This window comes from Porcisia hertigi, chromosome 32 (assembly GCF_017918235.1).
Source record: "Porcisia hertigi strain C119 chromosome 32, whole genome shotgun sequence".
In the NCBI taxonomy this organism is placed as follows: Eukaryota; Euglenozoa; class Kinetoplastea; order Trypanosomatida; family Trypanosomatidae; genus Porcisia; species Porcisia hertigi.
Window position 1 is genome coordinate 177,341 of NC_090591.1, and position 17,091 is coordinate 194,431.

At 54.9% G+C, this 17,091-nt stretch overlaps 5 protein-coding genes across 5 annotated transcripts; all 5 read right to left on the reverse strand.

Moving 5' to 3' along the window:
• Positions 1 to 4,982: 4,982 nt before the first annotated feature.
• JKF63_02397 (uncharacterized protein) lies at positions 4,983 to 6,773 on the reverse strand (the record flags this gene model as incomplete). The annotated part of the gene is made up of 1 exon (XM_067898424.1): positions 4,983 to 6,773. One exon carries the CDS (start codon positions 6,771 to 6,773, stop codon positions 4,983 to 4,985), a length of 1,791 nt encoding a protein of 596 aa, XP_067754581.1.
• A 1,234-nt stretch (positions 6,774 to 8,007) lies between these two features.
• JKF63_02398 (uncharacterized protein) lies at positions 8,008 to 10,293 on the reverse strand (the record flags this gene model as incomplete). The annotated part of the gene is made up of 1 exon (XM_067898425.1): positions 8,008 to 10,293. The coding sequence occupies one exon, from the start codon at positions 10,291 to 10,293 to the stop codon at positions 8,008 to 8,010; it is 2,286 nt and encodes a 761-aa protein (XP_067754582.1).
• Positions 10,294 to 11,324: 1,031 nt separating this feature from the next.
• On the reverse strand, positions 11,325 to 13,484 carry JKF63_02399 (uncharacterized protein; the record flags this gene model as incomplete). The annotated part of the gene is made up of 1 exon (XM_067898426.1): positions 11,325 to 13,484. One exon carries the CDS (start codon positions 13,482 to 13,484, stop codon positions 11,325 to 11,327), a length of 2,160 nt encoding a protein of 719 aa, XP_067754583.1.
• A 1,074-nt stretch (positions 13,485 to 14,558) lies between these two features.
• Positions 14,559 to 15,059, reverse strand: JKF63_02400 (uncharacterized protein; the record flags this gene model as incomplete). Its single annotated transcript, XM_067898427.1, has 1 exon — positions 14,559 to 15,059. The coding sequence occupies one exon, from the start codon at positions 15,057 to 15,059 to the stop codon at positions 14,559 to 14,561; it is 501 nt and encodes a 166-aa protein (XP_067754584.1).
• A 1,158-nt stretch (positions 15,060 to 16,217) lies between these two features.
• On the reverse strand, positions 16,218 to 17,090 carry JKF63_02401 (uncharacterized protein; the record flags this gene model as incomplete). The annotated part of the gene is made up of 1 exon (XM_067898428.1): positions 16,218 to 17,090. One exon carries the CDS (start codon positions 17,088 to 17,090, stop codon positions 16,218 to 16,220), a length of 873 nt encoding a protein of 290 aa, XP_067754585.1.
• Between the last annotated feature and the right edge of the window lies 1 nt (position 17,091).

Below are 17,091 nucleotides of genomic sequence, written 5' to 3' on the forward strand. Positions count from 1 at the left end.
GCACAAGAGGTAACTGTCCTGACACACACAAAACACATACACACAGACAGAGGAGGAGGAGTGGGAGGAGGGGAAAAATCCAGATCGAGTAGGTGAGCGAGTCTGTCCCCTGCTTCTCGTTTGAAAAAAACGGTATACCAAAGGGTAAGTTGTGAGTGCGGTAGCGATCCCCCACCCACACCCTACGCATCTACACTCCCGACGAAGATAGACCCGGATACGCGTAAATGCAGGAACAGCAATAACCTGAGAGAAGACACCAAGTCCATGCGGAAAGACGCGTCGTTCGCGCTCAGTGGATCTGCAGACGGAGAGGGGTAGCACTGCGGGGAGGGAGGGAATAGCATAAAAACACACACAAAAAAATTGAAGCAGCGGAATAGATGACGATACACACACGTACCCACACGCACACATCCTGTGCGCGGGCACCATTACGTACGCAAAGCACACATGTTTGGGAACTGAAGCACGAAAAACACAGAAAACGGGGAAGAACAAGGAAAAGGGTGGGCTCAAGAAGACACTAGTGAAACGATCAAGCGCGAGTGCGAGAAATAAATGTAGCGAAAACCAAAAAAAAGGGGAGGGAGGGGAGTGGGAGAACAAAGCGAGAAAAAAAAAAAGGGGATTAAAACTAAACAAATAAAAAAAAACGAGAGAGAGTGAGATCAAAGCAATAAAACACGCCTTTTCACTCCACAAAACAGTGACAACAACAACAAAAAAAAAAGTGGCTGTGGTGAGAAAGAGACGGGGGGAGGTGGGGGAGAAGAGAGAGCCAAGAAAACAAGGGATCAAAATCAGCTCAAACGAGTAGCGCGAGTATACGCTGGGGCGTTCACTTATACACACACACACACACGCGTCTTGTTGAAAACAAAACGGTGAGGAGGGAAAAAAAGGGATCCTTGCAAATCTGAGAGAGGGTGAGAGACGGTCTGAGAGACCAAAAGGCGACGCGACGACGACAAACAAAAACAAACACGAAAACATATGATAAAAAAAGAAGTTAGAAAAGCCAGAAAAAGACAAACCCCAACTTAGGAGAAAACACAAAGTGATGTGACAGAAAGAAAAAAAAAGTGGGGGCTTACACTGTTTTTTTCCCCCAAGAGGTATACATCGCTTACTTCTTTCTTTCTCTTACAAAAGAGAGGGAAGGGAGAAAAGCTCTCTGGGCTCTCCTGTGATGCGATGGGGGGGGGGGGGATAGTGGGGGTCAGGAGAGGAGTATGAACGTCTACGAGAGAGTGCACATTGCTTATTTGCACGATATCAATTCCATTGGTGTCTTCACCCCACCCCACCCCACCCCTCCCGAGATTTTCTTCGAATCAGCACGTCAAAAAGAGAAAGGCATCGAGGAAAAAAAACGAGTGGACGAAAGAGAGACAAACGGGGAAACACACACACATACGCTAGTAGGAGAGTGCAAACAGCGAACAATAGAAACGTGCAGTAGAGAGAAAGGGAGAGGGTAAAGAAACCAAACCACCAACGAGCACCTGAGTCTTCGCTTGTGTGTGTGTGAGAGAGTGGGTGCGCGCGCGTTTAGCAGATGGGTGCGTGGGTAAGCGGAGAAGGGGGGGGGGGGGCTTCGACTTGATAATATGGAACAGTGTTGTCGCCCTCTTAAATTTTGCTTCCTTTTTCGATTTGGTTCTCCCTAGTCGCCTCTTTCCTTGTGCCTCTTCTCATCTTTAGTTCCCCTACCCCCTCACCGATCCACCACATCAGCGCCCTAATGGTTGTGCCCCTTCTTCAATCTCGCCCCAGCGACTGTATTTTTTCATGAAGCGAATCAGCAGCGGAGAGATGAGAAATCGAACAGAAAGTCTGCCAAAGGGAAAGGAACACAAGTTTGATTGCGGTATCACACCGAATATGTGAGTGCCAATGTGTGCGTCGGCATACCCTCAATTCTGTTTAGCTTTAAGTTGTCTTGCCTTTTCTCTCACCTCTGATTCATGGTTTTCCTCTCCTCCTGGGATGACAATGGGGGGGGGGGGAATACAAGACAGTTTGGGGTATCAGGAGTCCAGTACTCCTCAGGCTGCAGCGAAGCCACGCAACTTACTGCCCCCCCCCTCCTCTATCCACCATATCTGGGAATACTGAACCACTTTTGATGGAAATAGCTTCCAGTACTTACAACTCATGGGAGTCACAGCAATTCACTGATGTAGATGGCGGCGGTCACGGACTGGCCAGCGTTGCATCGCAGCGAATTGCGACAAAGAGCGCTGCTGTGCCATCCGCATCAGGAGTAAAGTGGCAAAGTAACTCGAAAACATCCCACACAGTCCACTCTGTTTACTCATGAACCTCAGTCAGCCCTCTAGGAGAGCATGGCGTGAAGAGGGGCATACTGGGAGCCGCGGTGAGGTGACATCCAAGGGGAGGGGTGGGGGGCGCTCAGCTCAGATTCGACGTCGCAGAACGAACACGATGAAAAGTAAAAACGATCTTTCAGACTCTCGCAAACAGACGTGTAAACACACACACACACACACACACACACACACACGCACGCACACAGGGAAATGAAGGGGGCTCTCTCTCCTCTCTCTCCCCGTGCTGTGTGTGTGTGTGTGTCTGTGCATCTGTGTCAGAGGAAAACTGAGTTCGAAGGAGAGGTACACCAATCAGCAAAAGGTGAGGGAGTAAAGAGGAGGGGGAGAACAGACAGGCGAGGGGAGGGGAGGAAGAAGGCTCGAAGAGCAGCCCCAACAACCATCCGAGGGAGAATGAAGAGAGGTCTGAAATCCTACGGGGAGAGCACAGGTAAAGGAAAATAATCAATGAAACAAAAAAGTCCCAAGATGGAAAAAAATATATATATCGATGTCGAAAAGCGCACGCGTTTGAATGTGGGAATGTCGAGACATTAATCACCAATGCAAACAGAAAAAAAAACAGTAAAGACACGCTATGTAACGACAAGTGGGCAGGCAAAAAAAAAAGGGAAAGAAATGGATGACGATGAGAACTTGAGAGGGGAAAGGGGCTAGTCTCGCGCAACGAAGGAATAATGACCACACAGGCCATGCACACACACACACACACACACACACACAGGTCCCTAGTGTGTGTGTAGGTGTGTGTGTGTTACTGCATGGCATGAGAGAAAGGACAAAAAGTGGAGAGGATATAACTGTGATTAACGGGCCCACCAGTTGAAGAGCGCACTTCGAGAGGGTTAAGAAGATCAAGAAAAAAAAAAGCGAAGGAAGTGATGAGGGAGCGCGAGAGAAAAAGAGGCGGGAGAAAAGTGGGAAAAAAAAAGAAGGCCAAAGAAGAACACTCCTCTCCCCACTCACTCACACAGACACACAACACAATGGCACTGGGGTACGGGCAGGCACCAAAGAAACTAATACAAAGGGAGGGAAAAAGACCAGGGGAAGAGACGATAGAAATGAATGCCGAGGCTCACTCAACGATGATGCGCAGGGTCGGCACGAAGCGGTGAAACGACGCATGCACTCACAGAGACAAACCCCCACATACAAACTCACGCACATGCGCGCTTGTTTGGAGAACACTGACGCATGCGTGCACCTCATCACTACAGGGGTATACCAAGCGCTCGAGAAACACCACTCGCATAAACGTGCGCTGGCATGTACACCCTCGCCTTTTCTCTCCCCTTTGGGATGCCCCTCCCCCTCCCTTCCTCCCCCGCCCCCTCTGGCCTCACTCAATTTTCATGACATGAGTTGGTGACTGCATCCCGTACCCATCGACCCCCTTGCACAATGTTGATCTTTCCCCTTTCTTGAGATGCGTTCATCGTCCTCGTGTAAAGACTAGAAAATCCATCATATCCATCACACATCAAGTGATAGAAACATCCTGTCAAGCGCTAGTGTGCCTGCCCCTGGTGAAAATCGAGAAGAAAGCGAGGCACAAATGTGAATACGGCGCGGTGCATCGGTTATCCCAATTCCATTATGGTCAATCAAAAGGTGGGTGAAGCACGGAGAACTAGCAGAAAAAGCATACGCAAAAGCCTCAGAGGAGCAAGAGGGCCAAAGAGAAGCAACGCACCTCTTCGCTACGTTGACTTTGCAGCGGCGCGGCTCCTCACCCTCTCCCACGCCCCGCTACTCGCGTCGTTTTTTCTTCACAAGAACAAAACATGAGCCTTCGTGCCAGACGTGGGATAGACTCGTCCTCTCAAATCAATGCGAAACGCTGCGCACTTCTCGCATATTTTGCGTTACCTTCACCACCGCCCCTGTGCAACGCCCCCTGCCCGTTCTCCTCTCTCTTTTTCCCTCGTTTTGTTACAGGCCTGGAGCCTTATTTCACCCCTCTGTCGCTCCCCTTTTCTCCTTCCCCTCCATCCACCTCACCCCCCCCTGCGCGCAGGACATTTAATATTGGGCCATCAAAGATGTGTCCAACACACAGAGGCGGGACGAAAAAAAAAATTGTGTGCGCACACGCTCCGCTGGACTCCAGAGAGAGAGAAAGGGGGGGAGGGTGCAGGGCTGTGTTTAGTTAGCTCACATACTAGAGTTGTAGTGTTCCTCCCCTCTCAAGAATTTCTCTTTTACGCTCTATTTTCTTTAGTGTTAGCGTCGTCACCATCCGCGACACGGTTGTGGCTGCTACTTCTCCGCCTGCCATCACACACACACACACACACACACAGTCCTCTCTCCTTTCCTCTGCCCCCCCCCCCTTTCTCGCATTCGCTTCGATCAAGGAGATAGGCAAGGGGGGAAGATCTCAGCAGGGAGGGGGGAGGAAGAAGAAGCGCATCATCGACATAAAGCGGACGCAAAATGCTGTGGTCCTGGACTCCATGAGAAAGTTGCGGGGGAGAAGAGGGAGGAAAAAAAGGTAGTGTTGCCATGCCAACAAATTAGTACTGCAAAAGGCCACTCCCTTCTCCATTGCAAGCGCCGTCATTCCCCCCTCCCCCTTCACACCGCACCCTCATAAATTCGCCACCAGAAGTTCCTTCACATCTACTGACCAAAGACGTCGGCCCGCATGTTGCGGTCGCCGCCGAAGGCCGCACCGCCATAGCCACCGCCGTAACCGCCACGGGGACGGAAGCCACTATTCTGGTTGCCGAAACCGCCACCGTAGCCACCGCCGTACCCGCCGCCGTACCCACGGTATCCACCGCGACCGCCGTAGCCACCACCGAAACCTCCGCCACCGCGGAAGCCACCGCGGCCACGACCACGCTGCTGGCTCTGGATGTTGGGCTTCTTGGCAAGCGCCTGCACCTCCGGCAGAACGGTTTGGTTTGTCTCGCGAAGGAGTGGGATGAGTTCATCGACGATGTTGCGGTTCTTGTCGTTGAAGAAGGAGATGGCTGTGCCGCGCTTGCCGGCACGCCCCGTACGGCCGATGCGGTGCACGTAGTCGTCGATGTTACTTGGCAGATCGTACTGCACCACAACCGCAACATTGGGAATATCAAGACCACGTGAAGCAACATCAGTTGCAACCAGCACGAGGCGCAGACCGCCCTTGAAAACCTCAAGGGCCTCCTCACGCTCGCGCTGGACTCGGTCACCGTGGATGGACGAGCATGGGATGCGGTTCTGATGGAGGAAGCGGTCCAGGTAGTCGGCGTCGCGCTTCTTCTCCACGAACACGAGGATGCGCTCGCCCTGATGTTCCTTCAGAACCTCCAGCAGACAGTTGCGCTTATCCACATCTTCGACCCAGCGGACCTCCTGGGTGATGTTCTCCGTAGTCGAACCTACACGGCCAACCTGCAGGAAGTGGTGGTGGTACAGAAACTCGCGGGCCAACTGCTGGATCTCTTTCGGGAAGGTGGCGGAGTACAGCAACGTCTGACGCTCACCCGGCTGCGGCATGTCGCTGTCGGGGCCCTGGACGATCGCGCGAATCTGCGGTTCGAAGCCCATATCAAGCATACGATCAGCCTCGTCCAGCACAAGGAAGCGGATGTCGGAGTAGCGCGTATAGCCGCGGGTGAACATGTCAGACAAACGGCCAGGCGTCGCCACCAGCAGACCACAGCCGCGGGTCAGCTCATGGATCTGGTGGCGCGGGTCCGCACCACCGTAAACGACAACGCAACGGATTCCCGTGCGGTACGTAAACTTGCGGCCCTCCTCGTAAATCTGGATGGACAACTCGCGCGTCGGCGACAGCACTAACGCGGAGGGGGCAGACTGACCGTTTGTGGGCTTAGAGCGGTTGAGGTTGTTCACTAACATGAAGTTGATGGCCGGGATGAGGTACGCGGCAGTCTTGCCAGAGCCGGTCTGTGCGCACGCCATTAGATCGCTTCCGTTCAGCACACATGGAATGCCGTACTTCTGCACCGGGGTTGGCTTCTGGTAGCGACAGCGGTTCACATTTTCCGCTAGAGCCGGGGCGAGTGTCATAGTGGCAAAGGACTCCGCTGGCTCCACGTCGTTCGGGGTGATGGAGACTTTAATTGCCTCGTACTGGTCGAAGTTGATACCGGGCGTGTGCTCTTTAAAGATCTCCTCCTCGGATTTCTCCTCGCGGTGGTAGTGGTTGTTGCCGCCGTACTCCGGCTGCGGACCCCGTGCGCCACCGCCAAAACCGCCAAAGCCACCGCGGAAACCGCCGCCACCGTTGCGGTTGAACCCGCCCCCATAGGGGCCACCACCCATGCCATCCTGGAAGCCGCGGTTTCCACCGCCAAACTGGCGGTTTTGCTGCGGGTAGCCGCTGTAGCCACCCATCGCGCCATGGGCAGCAGAGTGGTCGTGCAGCTGCTGAGGTTGTCCGTGATCTTTGTACATGGTTCCTGCTGAGCGAACGTGTGGAATCAGAGCAAAGAAATGAGGCGAAGGAGATCGGAGACAAGGCGAGTCAAGGGATGAATGAATTCAGTGATGTCCGCGGGAATGGAAGAGGCAAAAATCGTGAAGGGGGGATCAGTTCGCAGAGAGGCGACTAAAAACAAAAACACACGCGCACACACTACAGAGAAAACAAAGGAAAAAAAACTTGACTTTAACAACGAAGGAGTGGGAAAAGTAACGACAAACGTGGACTTCACAGTAGGTGCGTGCATACAAACATATGTATGTGGAAGTGTGTATGTTTTCGTGGGCGCGAGAGAAACGTGTGTGGTGGGAGAGAGGAGGAGAGAGGAACAGCGTTTATGTGAGAAAATACACCTCGATAAGGCAGCGCAAAGGACAGAGGGGTCTGAGAACCTTCCGTCTAGTGCACATCCTTTTTTCTGTAGTGGTCATGTACAAGAAAAAAAATGTGCGGAATGTAAGGGCACTGAGCTGCACCCGAGGCCCGCGACAGGGAAGAAGGCCGGCACCTCCAATGCTACGCATGTGCCGTGACAATGCGAGCAGGACAAGAGCGTTAGAACAAAAGCACGCGAGCACTTTCATTTTCATTTTTTCCTTCTCATCCCTCGTTGTGCCTCCCCAGGTGGCGGCGGCGGCGGCACCAGGGAACAGCCCGCGAGCGCACCCCCCCCCACATGAACCGAAGACAGACACATCTTAAATTGTGCTTTGCTGAACTGTGTAGAGCAAATGTCGTATATGCACAGCCGCTGCTCCCCTCTGTTCTACTTTTCCGGACGATGCCTTTGCTCCTGGTATTGCGCTAGACACCGAGAAAAACACCCCAAAGCCTGACGAGTGTCACTCGCCTATAAATACTTCAAAGGGAAGCGGGGTGAATGGGTGTGTCCCTGTGTAGCGAAGGGGCAAAAGACGGAAGAGGGGGGGAGGGAGGAAGAAGAAAACGAGCCGCGGCAGCAAGAGGAGGGGGGGGCTCCCCCTTTTTTCACTGCTCTGGCCGACAGACAGAGAACTGAGCTGCAGGGCAACTCTTTTAATAAAGTACATCATGCGTGAGAAGGAGTTTGGGGGACGAGTAGACGGACGGTGTGGGCTTTTGGTGTGTCGCGGAATCGAGCCTCAAATGCTCACACAGCAAACACAGTTCCTCTCCTAAACACAACCAGGACTGCAGGACCTACCTTGATGGTTTTTTACACCGGTCTTATCGCTTCGCACGCCTTCCAGCACGGAAGGAGAGGGCCTCATCTTTGAACCGCTCCACTTCAGCACGATAGGGCTCCCATGCATCCAGAAACTCGTCTTCAATAGCGGCGAAGAAGGTAGGCTCCAGCGCACGAAGCTGTTGATAGCGCTGATCCACTACCATGTACATCAAGGGAGGGCACGCAAACCCACTGCGCTCGCCATCGGCACCGGAGGCGCGGTTGCCGCCCCCAGAGGTGCTGCGTTCACTCACCTTCGGAGCCCGTCGGGTCTCGGCCGCCGCGGCGGCAACAGAGGTGGTGACCGCGATTGTCGTGGCCTCCCGTGTTTCGTACGGAACACGGAACATGTCATCACCGGGCGGGTACACCGTCATGACGTGGTGCGCCATTGACGTGTACAGCTGATCTGCTAGCCGCTCCGTTGCTGGAAGAGGCGCAGGTGTGGACGATTCAGGCTGCCACCCGAGAGCAATGGCGCGACAGAAGTAGCGCACTGCACTGGAGTACTGATGACGGTGATAGGCTCCGTTGGCAAGGAAGAGAAGAGCTGCTATGACGTTATGTGGCTGACACAGCTCCGGTGCATCGGCGGTGTCGCAGCCACTGGTCTCGATCTCGGCGAGGGCATCCAGAAACGCGGCGTAGTCAGCGAGGGATGCCTCGTCATCCTCACGCTGCAGTAGGCTAGTGCGGTTACCCTCGACTTGGCGGTGGCGGTACGCTGCGGCGCGTCGCACTAGCGCTAACGGTGTGCACCAGTCCACCACAGACGCCCCACCATTGGCCTCCCCCGCTGGCTGCTGCACCGACGGGATGACGAGGAGCATCGTGAAGTCACGAATAGCACGTGACCAGTCGCACAGCTGATCTGCGTAGACGGTACCACGTGCGAAGAGAGTAGAGCGGCGCTCAGTGAGAGTCTGCTGACGATCCAGCGCCGCAGAAAGTGCTCGAAGCTCTCCTTGAACATCACCCTCTGCGCGGCACGCTCGTGCAGTCTCGAGAAAGTGGCCAGCGTAGTCAGGGTTCATCTTCTGAAGGTAGAGAAGCAAGTGACGAGCAAGCGCATAGTTGCCGGCATTCATTGACCTGCGAACGCTGTCCTCGTAGGATTGAACGTAGCATGTGTTGCTTACTGCCACACGGTAGTACGACAAGGCCTGTTGGTGCAACGTGGCTGCCTCGGCAGGCATCACAGATGCCAAAGACGCCGCCTCGGCCTCAGCAACGTACCCCAGATAGAAGTAGGCATGGGTCACGTAAAAAGCGCATGCGCTGCGCAACTGTTCGAGACTCGAGGGGGCCTCGGCGTCGGTGGTGTGAGTGAAGGAGCAAACAACCCACCCGGCGTTGGTGAGGGGCGGCAAAGATGAGGGCATCCGGCAATCACCCGAAACGCTCGTTGAATCCGTCTCCTGGCCGTGTGCAGCGGCTGTACGAGCGAGTACTTCTTCCGACAACTGGAGTAGGCGCCCCAGCTGCGCTCGGGCTACTTCCGATAAGCCAGCCTCAGCAGCACACTTGCCACTGTGCGCCAGCACCTCCATCGATGGCTCCGCCATCTTCATGTACTTGGAGTAGTCCTCGTGCGCCTCAGCGAAGCACCGGAGCGCCTCGCAGCAAGAGGCACGCAAAAGGTAGCTATCTAGATAGAGCGGACTAGCGATGATGCTCCCGTTGAATAACTCACGCGCTTCTGCGTAGTCTCCGTGAATGAGCTTCAAGATCCCCATCCGACGAAGCACCTCTGCCACCCAGAACGAACGCTGCTCGTCCTCGACACTGTTACCATGGAAATGAGTCAGGGCCTCCACCGTCAACAAACCGCGCGGTTCAGCGTCGTTCTGCAATACAGTGAGAGCGTGCTGAAGATGCACCTGCGCCACTGCCAATTGACCGTCGTTAAAAGCAGCGTCTGCTGCCCTCACGCAGTCTGGCACACTTGCGCTAAGGCTTCCCACATCAGTTCCCGCGGCGATCCCGCTCTGTGGCGCTTTTCGTGTAGCGTACGGGATTCCCTTGGCCCCGCCGTAGCGATCTGAGTAAGTGTGGTACAGCGGCGGGTCATGATGAGAATGCCAGACCGACTGCCAGTACTCCTCCACAAGACGCCTCGCCTCTTTGGTACGATGCGAGGTGTTTTTCTTGTAGGCGGCGACTGAACGCACCATTGGCGGATGGGCCACATGCTGCCCTTTGCCCGCACTGCGGCCTCGTGACGACCCTTTGGTGTCCGCGGGCGGCGGCGATGGCCCGTAGGCTACTCGAGACAGTGACTCCATTTGCTCGCAGAGTGAAAAAAGGCGAAGAAAAAATGTCAAAAGCCCGAGCAATGCAGGCGTCCCTGTTTCCCCTTTTTTTCCTCTCTTTTTCGTCACACGACCCTTTGCGCCGGTGCACCGCCCGTAATTATGCGCCACGTCGCGATGAAACGGACATGGGGGAAGGGGGGGGGACAAAAGATGGTGAGGAGGAGGAGGAGGGAGTACAAACAGAGAGGAAGGAGCAGAAGGCGACTAAATCACATGAGGTGCAGACACGAACGAGCTCAACCCGTAGGTAGGCGGTGTGATCTCTCTATACAGAGGAAACATAGACCCACGCACACACAGCGGGTGTTGTGACATCCATGTATTCTATGGATGTCCCTCCCCCTCTTATCAATCGCGCCAGAAAGAGGCCCTGTTGCTTGGCGCATGTTGAAAAGAACTCCATTGGTTGATCCCGTTGTCCAGAAGGCCGACACTGCATCGCAGCTGGGACGGTAACTGCACACACCCATAGACGTACGCAGCACGCCGTGGCGAAGACGTGCTGCGCCTCCAGTCCTTTCCTCGTCCAGTGCTCTCGGAGAACAACAGAGTGCACAGGACGCGAAGAGTGCATCATCGCTCTCCCCTACCCCCTCCTCGCCCTTCTTTGACGTTTCCCCGCCTTTTGGGGGAAGCCAAGGTGAGACTATGGTGCACTCGGGGAATCGTACGATGTACAAAAAAGGGGGAAGGGGGGGGGGGGAGGACACCCCCCCCCGGTGCACGCACATACGAGTTCAAATGAGTCGAAACGCAAAACCAGGAAAAAAAAACACAAAAGAAAATAAAGCTCAAGAGGTGTGACACCTCGCCTACTATACATGGAGCAGAACCGCTTACATCAATCCACTGTGCCAGCGCACCTCTATTCCCTCCTAACGCACACAACACAGAAACAAAAAGAAAAGAGGCCAGAGGTTTGTCAAGGTGTCACGGTGGCGGGAGGGCGTCGCTACAATTTTGTGATCGCCCTTCCGTCCCACTGCCTGTTACCTCCTCCTCTACTCGATCTCCAGCCCGTAAACTGTGTGACTGTCAGCCGTCATAGCATCTTCGCTGCTAGACATCGGCGTTGCTGCGGGGGAAATCGGCACGGTACATCGTCTGTCCGTTCCAAAGTGATCCAGCCACGGCCGGCCGGCGGCCGAAAACTCCAAGCGCCGCTTTTCCACCAGTAGCTTCCGCTGCTGAGCAATAATGCCATCGCTATTCAACAGCCCCAGGCGAGGTATGAAAGGACCGGTGCTATCGTCTATCTTCTCCATGTCATCCTCCATAGTGCCCAGCACAGCTATGTTGTGATGCCACTCGCCGCGTAGGCATCGCTGGCTTCTCACGTAGTGCCACACACCGGCACCCTCACGCTCGCCGTTGGCCCAGTACCCCTCGAACCAGTCACCATTCTTCTGCCGAAGCACTGCCCAGCCCTCGCACTTGTTGTGACTGAAGCTTCCTTCGATCACGTCCCCGTTTTCGAGGTACAGCTTCCCCAGCCCATGTCGCTCATCAGCGGCGAAGTCGCCCTCGTACACCTCCCCACTGCTGCACCACTGCGTTCCACGACCGTCGCGACGCCCAGCAAGCCACTCGCCTTCGTAGACACGGTGGTACGGACTCTCTTTGGAGCTGCGCAGGAAAAGGGTGCCGTGCCCCTCACGCCTGCCGCAGCGGAACTCCCCGCGGTACTTGAATTTGGGCTGGATGTGCTCGCCAAAACCATCAAACACCGTGCCCTTCCATTCTCCTTCGTAGGTGGCCGTCTTGGCGGCGTTGAGGAAGACGATTTTACGGGTGCTACGGCCCTCAGTGTCAACGCCAAGGGGCTTGGGGACGCTCTTCGGGGCACAGCTCCTCATCGTATCGCTTACCTCACTCCCACCCCACACCTCAAGCTTACCGCGCAAAGCCATCAGTGCCTCCTCTTTTTCTGTGAGGGGGCGGCCAGAGGTGTTGCAGTAGATGAACTGTAGCATCTCCTCCCCGCCCATCGCCGCCTCCATGGAGCGCAGCTGCCGAAGCAGCCGTCCGCGTTCCGACGACGTCACCACTGGCACACACGACGCTAGGAGGTTTCGATATAGCTGCAGGTTTTCCAGAGTCTCAACTGTTTCACTGTACGACAGGGGGTCCACGCAACCAATGACGAAGCAGGCCTCATGTCCGCACATGAGCTGCGACATGACTTGAGTGTAGCGGCACTCCATAAAAAATGACTCACTCCGCTGAATCAGGTTGTGCAGCTTCGCCTGGGTGCGGCACTGCTCTGCCCGCTTGGCGCGGTACTCAAGTGAGTGGATTACCGCCGCGTTCAATAACGTGCTACTCACATTCACCTGACTTCCCTCCCGCAGAATCTGCTTTGGTGCTTTGTTTGCGCCCACCCTCTCCGATCCTTTTGTGTGCACGAACGTCAGGCGACGCAGCACGCAGTGCTCACCGGTGTCCTTGTCAAGCGTCATGAGAGAAATTTGCGCAAAACCGTGCCAGCGGAACTGTCGAGCGTAGCCACGGCGCACACGGCGTTGGTTACCCTCATTCAAAAGTGTCATGAAGGCGTCAAAGTCCTTCACGGGTACCTCTGTTATGTGCGAAAGGTAGAGGCGGCCAAAGCCATCGCGATACACTGCGTGGGTGCGTGTGGTGCTGCTCTCCCCACCACTACTGTGCGCAAATGTTGCCTCCTCATCTACCAGGTTGTCATGGACAAGGTTGCAGTTCATCTCCCAGTAGGAGAAGCCGACGCTGTACTCCTGCGTGTGTGTCTGCGCCTCCAGCCGCTGGAAGAGTTCTCGCACAGTGTCCTGGATGAGCCCAGATTCGTTTGGACTGCCAAAGAGCGTGTGCGTCTTGCCTGTCTCCGCGTAGCCCACTGCAATACAGTTGGCGCTGATACCGCCCAAGACCAAGTCGACCACTTCGAGCCCGATTGTGCGAAAGACGTCATCTTGGCGTGCATTTTGTGGGTAAAAGTAGTCAAAGTCGTACATGAGCCCATCTGGAGCATGGGGAGCGAAAGCGATGAGCTTGTCTTGATCAGTGCGGAGCAACACTTGTGTCAAGGGTAGCTCCTCCTCGGATGCCGGTCGCTCACGGATAGCAATGCGCAACCGGTCGACTACCGGTGGATGAATCGCTGACTGCGAATCGGTGGTGGTGTTCATGGTGCGCCGCCAAGAACCCCAACGATTGCAAAGAAAAGGGAAACCGGTCTGGGCCACGCCGCGCGTGGATACGTCGGCTGTGTCTGTAAGAGAGGGGGCAGACAACACCGATGGGATAGCGACCTAAAGTGAAGAGAAATTGCATTGGATGGGAGAACGGAAAAGATACGAGAGAATAGCACAAAGCAGCTCAATGCGGAGACATCATCTTGAACCAAAGGAGTTGCTTCCTCCCCCTCTCCCCCCCCCCTCCCGTTGGATGACAGTAGTTTCGACACATTCGCACTTCTTGTGTCCATCTTGCTCTTGCGGGAACAATGCGGTCGAGACCCATGCGGGAAAACAAATCGACAACAGCAAGCGACGTAAGCACAGCGTTTGGGGGGGGGGGAGTCATGGGAGCGACAGAAACCCCGTCACCCTTGTCTGACAGGAGACCACACCGTGAGCTGCAATGGAGCAGACGTCCCCAACATGCACACGGACACACGAACACAAGGGGGCGCTAAGCAACAGCAAATGAGCGAGGATGAAAAAAAGAGAGTCTAGCTGCTGCGTCATGCAGCTGCACTAGCGCCCACTTCTCGTCTCTGTAAGACGCTGCATTTCGGGTTTTTTTTTGGAGGAGTGAAGTGAGATAAAAAGACACAACCAAGAAGAAATGAAATCAAAGAAACCTCCTGGAAGCTAAACCCTGTGCACGTCCGTGTGTGCGCGCGCGTGTATGTGTGCGTGTATGTTTCGGGGGGGTAAGAAGAGTTGATGACGACATTACGCGACCAGGGCAGCGTAAATGATGGGCCACACACCCTCAGCAGTGACTGTGATGAAACCACGAAGGTAGACACACGACAAGAAGCAAACCAGATGTACACAAAAGAGGAGAGGACGAGCACAGAACCACCGCTGTAGCTGCGAAAAAACATGCTACTGGGTTGCTCACGCCTCTATCGGTCACATGATGAGGAACAAGTCAATGCCTATGCCCTGCACCTCCATCTACTCCTCTTTTCTTGACAGCTTCGAGATCCTTGAGGGCTCTACCCCAGTCCTTCTCTGTACGCCCTGGCGCTCTTACTTCTTGGGGGCGCTCTTAGGGGCCGGGACGCGCTCCTTCTTCTCCGACATGAACAGCTGTACGTGGCAGGGGCTGCACATGTATGGCGTGATGCGGCCGTGGGCACGGAAGGTGCGGCGGCGCATGCGGGCAGCCTGGTCCACCTGGACGTGCTTGATGACCATCTGGTTGGGGTCAAGACCCTTCTCGATGGCGTTGGCCTCGGCGTTCTTGAGCAGCGACATCATGGCCACGACAGACTTGCGCGGCCAGCGACCCTTCGTCTGGCCCCACTCCTTCGCCTGAGCGGTGCGGCCAATCTTGCCGTTGTAGCGCTTGAACGGGATGCAGCGGGTCTTGGCGAGCACCTGGCGGTAGAGCTGCTGTGCCTTGCGGAGGGGCATGCCGTTGATCACATTCGCGGTTTCGAAGGTGTTCTTGAAGTGGCAACGGAGGTCGCTGACCTTTGCCTTCGCACTCTTCGACGACAACTGCGGCTTGCGGGAGTAGTGCGTCATCGTGAACAAACAAGTAGGTTTCTGGGAAGGCCAGTACACACACCGAGGAGGGGTAAAAAACAGTTATTCAGGAGAGAGCAATCATGTCCATGTCCAATGGAATGAAGAGCGAAAAAAAAAAAGAGGGTTATAGATGGATAGAGCATCGTGAAAACAAAGGCAACGAGACAGCGAAAGGGGGTGCGCCCCGAGGTAAGGAGAAAAATTGACAAGAGAATGAAAGAGAGAAGGCGAGAGTGTGGGGGAGAAGAGGGGAGGCAGAGGTGCAAGCAAGCGGGCAATGGCTGGAGGGCCCCCTCCACCATCGTATACGAGACTCAAACTGCCCTTAAATCGGAGAACGGGGGGGCTACGCACGGAAGGGACAAAACAGGATAAAGCTGCTTCGGCCAGCGCACCGCTGTGCACTCGTCGACAGAAACCACATGCAGACACGTGTGGGGGAGCGGCAAGACGGGGAAAAGGGGTGACGGCAACCACTTTGAACCATGTTCGAGTACTCTAGACAGGCAAAGCAAAGCAGATATCTGCAAACTCTATGTAGACCGCTGAATCACCCTTGCCACTTACCTGTTTTGTTGTGTTTGTTTCCTTTAGATCCGCTTCTTATTCTTGGGTGTGGTGGTGAGCTCTAGACAACGGCGCCCAGCGCTGTCATTGAAGCAGCAAAGAGCAAAATGTGTATGTTGTCTGCAAGAGCCGGTAAGTGAGTTTGGACATGGCCTGGAACTCAAAAACAAAAACCATAAATGGTGCGAATCAGAGAAATTGTCGCACAAAATGAAAACATCTCCCCCACCACCACGGCCACCACCACCAGTGTCTCCCCCCCCCCCACCCACCGCCCCTTGTTCTTCACCGCTCAGGAATCGCGAGCACTAAAGTTTCGTACAGGCAACACACCTCAGACTGCGCCATATTGAGAGCGACACGACAATCCGTGGAAGGGAAAAAAGCACAGTCAGCATTCAAGTAACTGCCCACCTCGCCTTGACTTGTGCACGATCGATATCGGAGCGTGTAACCAGCGCCATGGACAACCGGGGCAACGAAGGTAAGGGGGGGAAAAAGCACCACATATATGCAAAGGCGCACAACGATGCCACTACATGTGAATTACTGCCGAGACACAGCTACACATGACGACTCCCTCGTGGATTACCCCTTGGCCACTGTGCTTGCAGCGCTCTCTCTGCCAACAAGGCTCCTGGCAAAGGCCCTCATTTTTGGAAATAACGACGTCGCGATTGGCTCCAGGCGATGAACTAGACAAGGGGCCGAGGTCACTGTCACAAGGAGGTGCAGCGGTACTAGTATTTTGTTGAGGACAATACAAATCACAAACGTCTTCCAGAACGGTGGACGCTTGTTATCGTTCACCGAAACCCCATCCGAATGCTTCACGGCGAAGCCATAGGAGCAGGCGTAGCCAATCAAGTCAATTCGGAAGACATAGAGGCAGATAAAAACGCACGCCAGGGAGATGTTGTGTATGATAAGGTACCACAAGAGCCCGCCTGCGCCGTAGGCCGCCAGCCTCTTTTTCAATGACAGTGCATTCGGTCCCGACTTCTTCGCGACTGCAGGGCCAACGCCGCCCTCCGCTGAAGTTGCAGAAGATGAAGACCGGGAAACCGCTCCCCTTGCATCCACGTGATAGCCGTTAGATGCGTATAGGCCAGGAAAGCGCGTGACGAAGCCCTCGGGAATCTCCCACGTCACTTCCATAGTTTTGATATTTTGGTAGTACGGCTTTTCAGCGTCTAGCGAGTAGTGCTCTCGCCACTGCACATGTGGGTTGGAGGGGGGGAGAGGCTCGTCATTGCTCCACGTGGCCGGGAACTCTTGGCTTGGGCTGACCGCGCGACGAGCGAGGTCAACACCGGGCAGAACTGTGGCACCAGGTGCTACGTTCGGCTCTCCGTGCTGCCCCGACGCAGAATTTTCTGGAGATTTCCAACGTCGACTCAATACCAGAGACGATAAAGTTACCGAACACCGCCCGCAGCGCAATCGCGTCACACAGCGCATG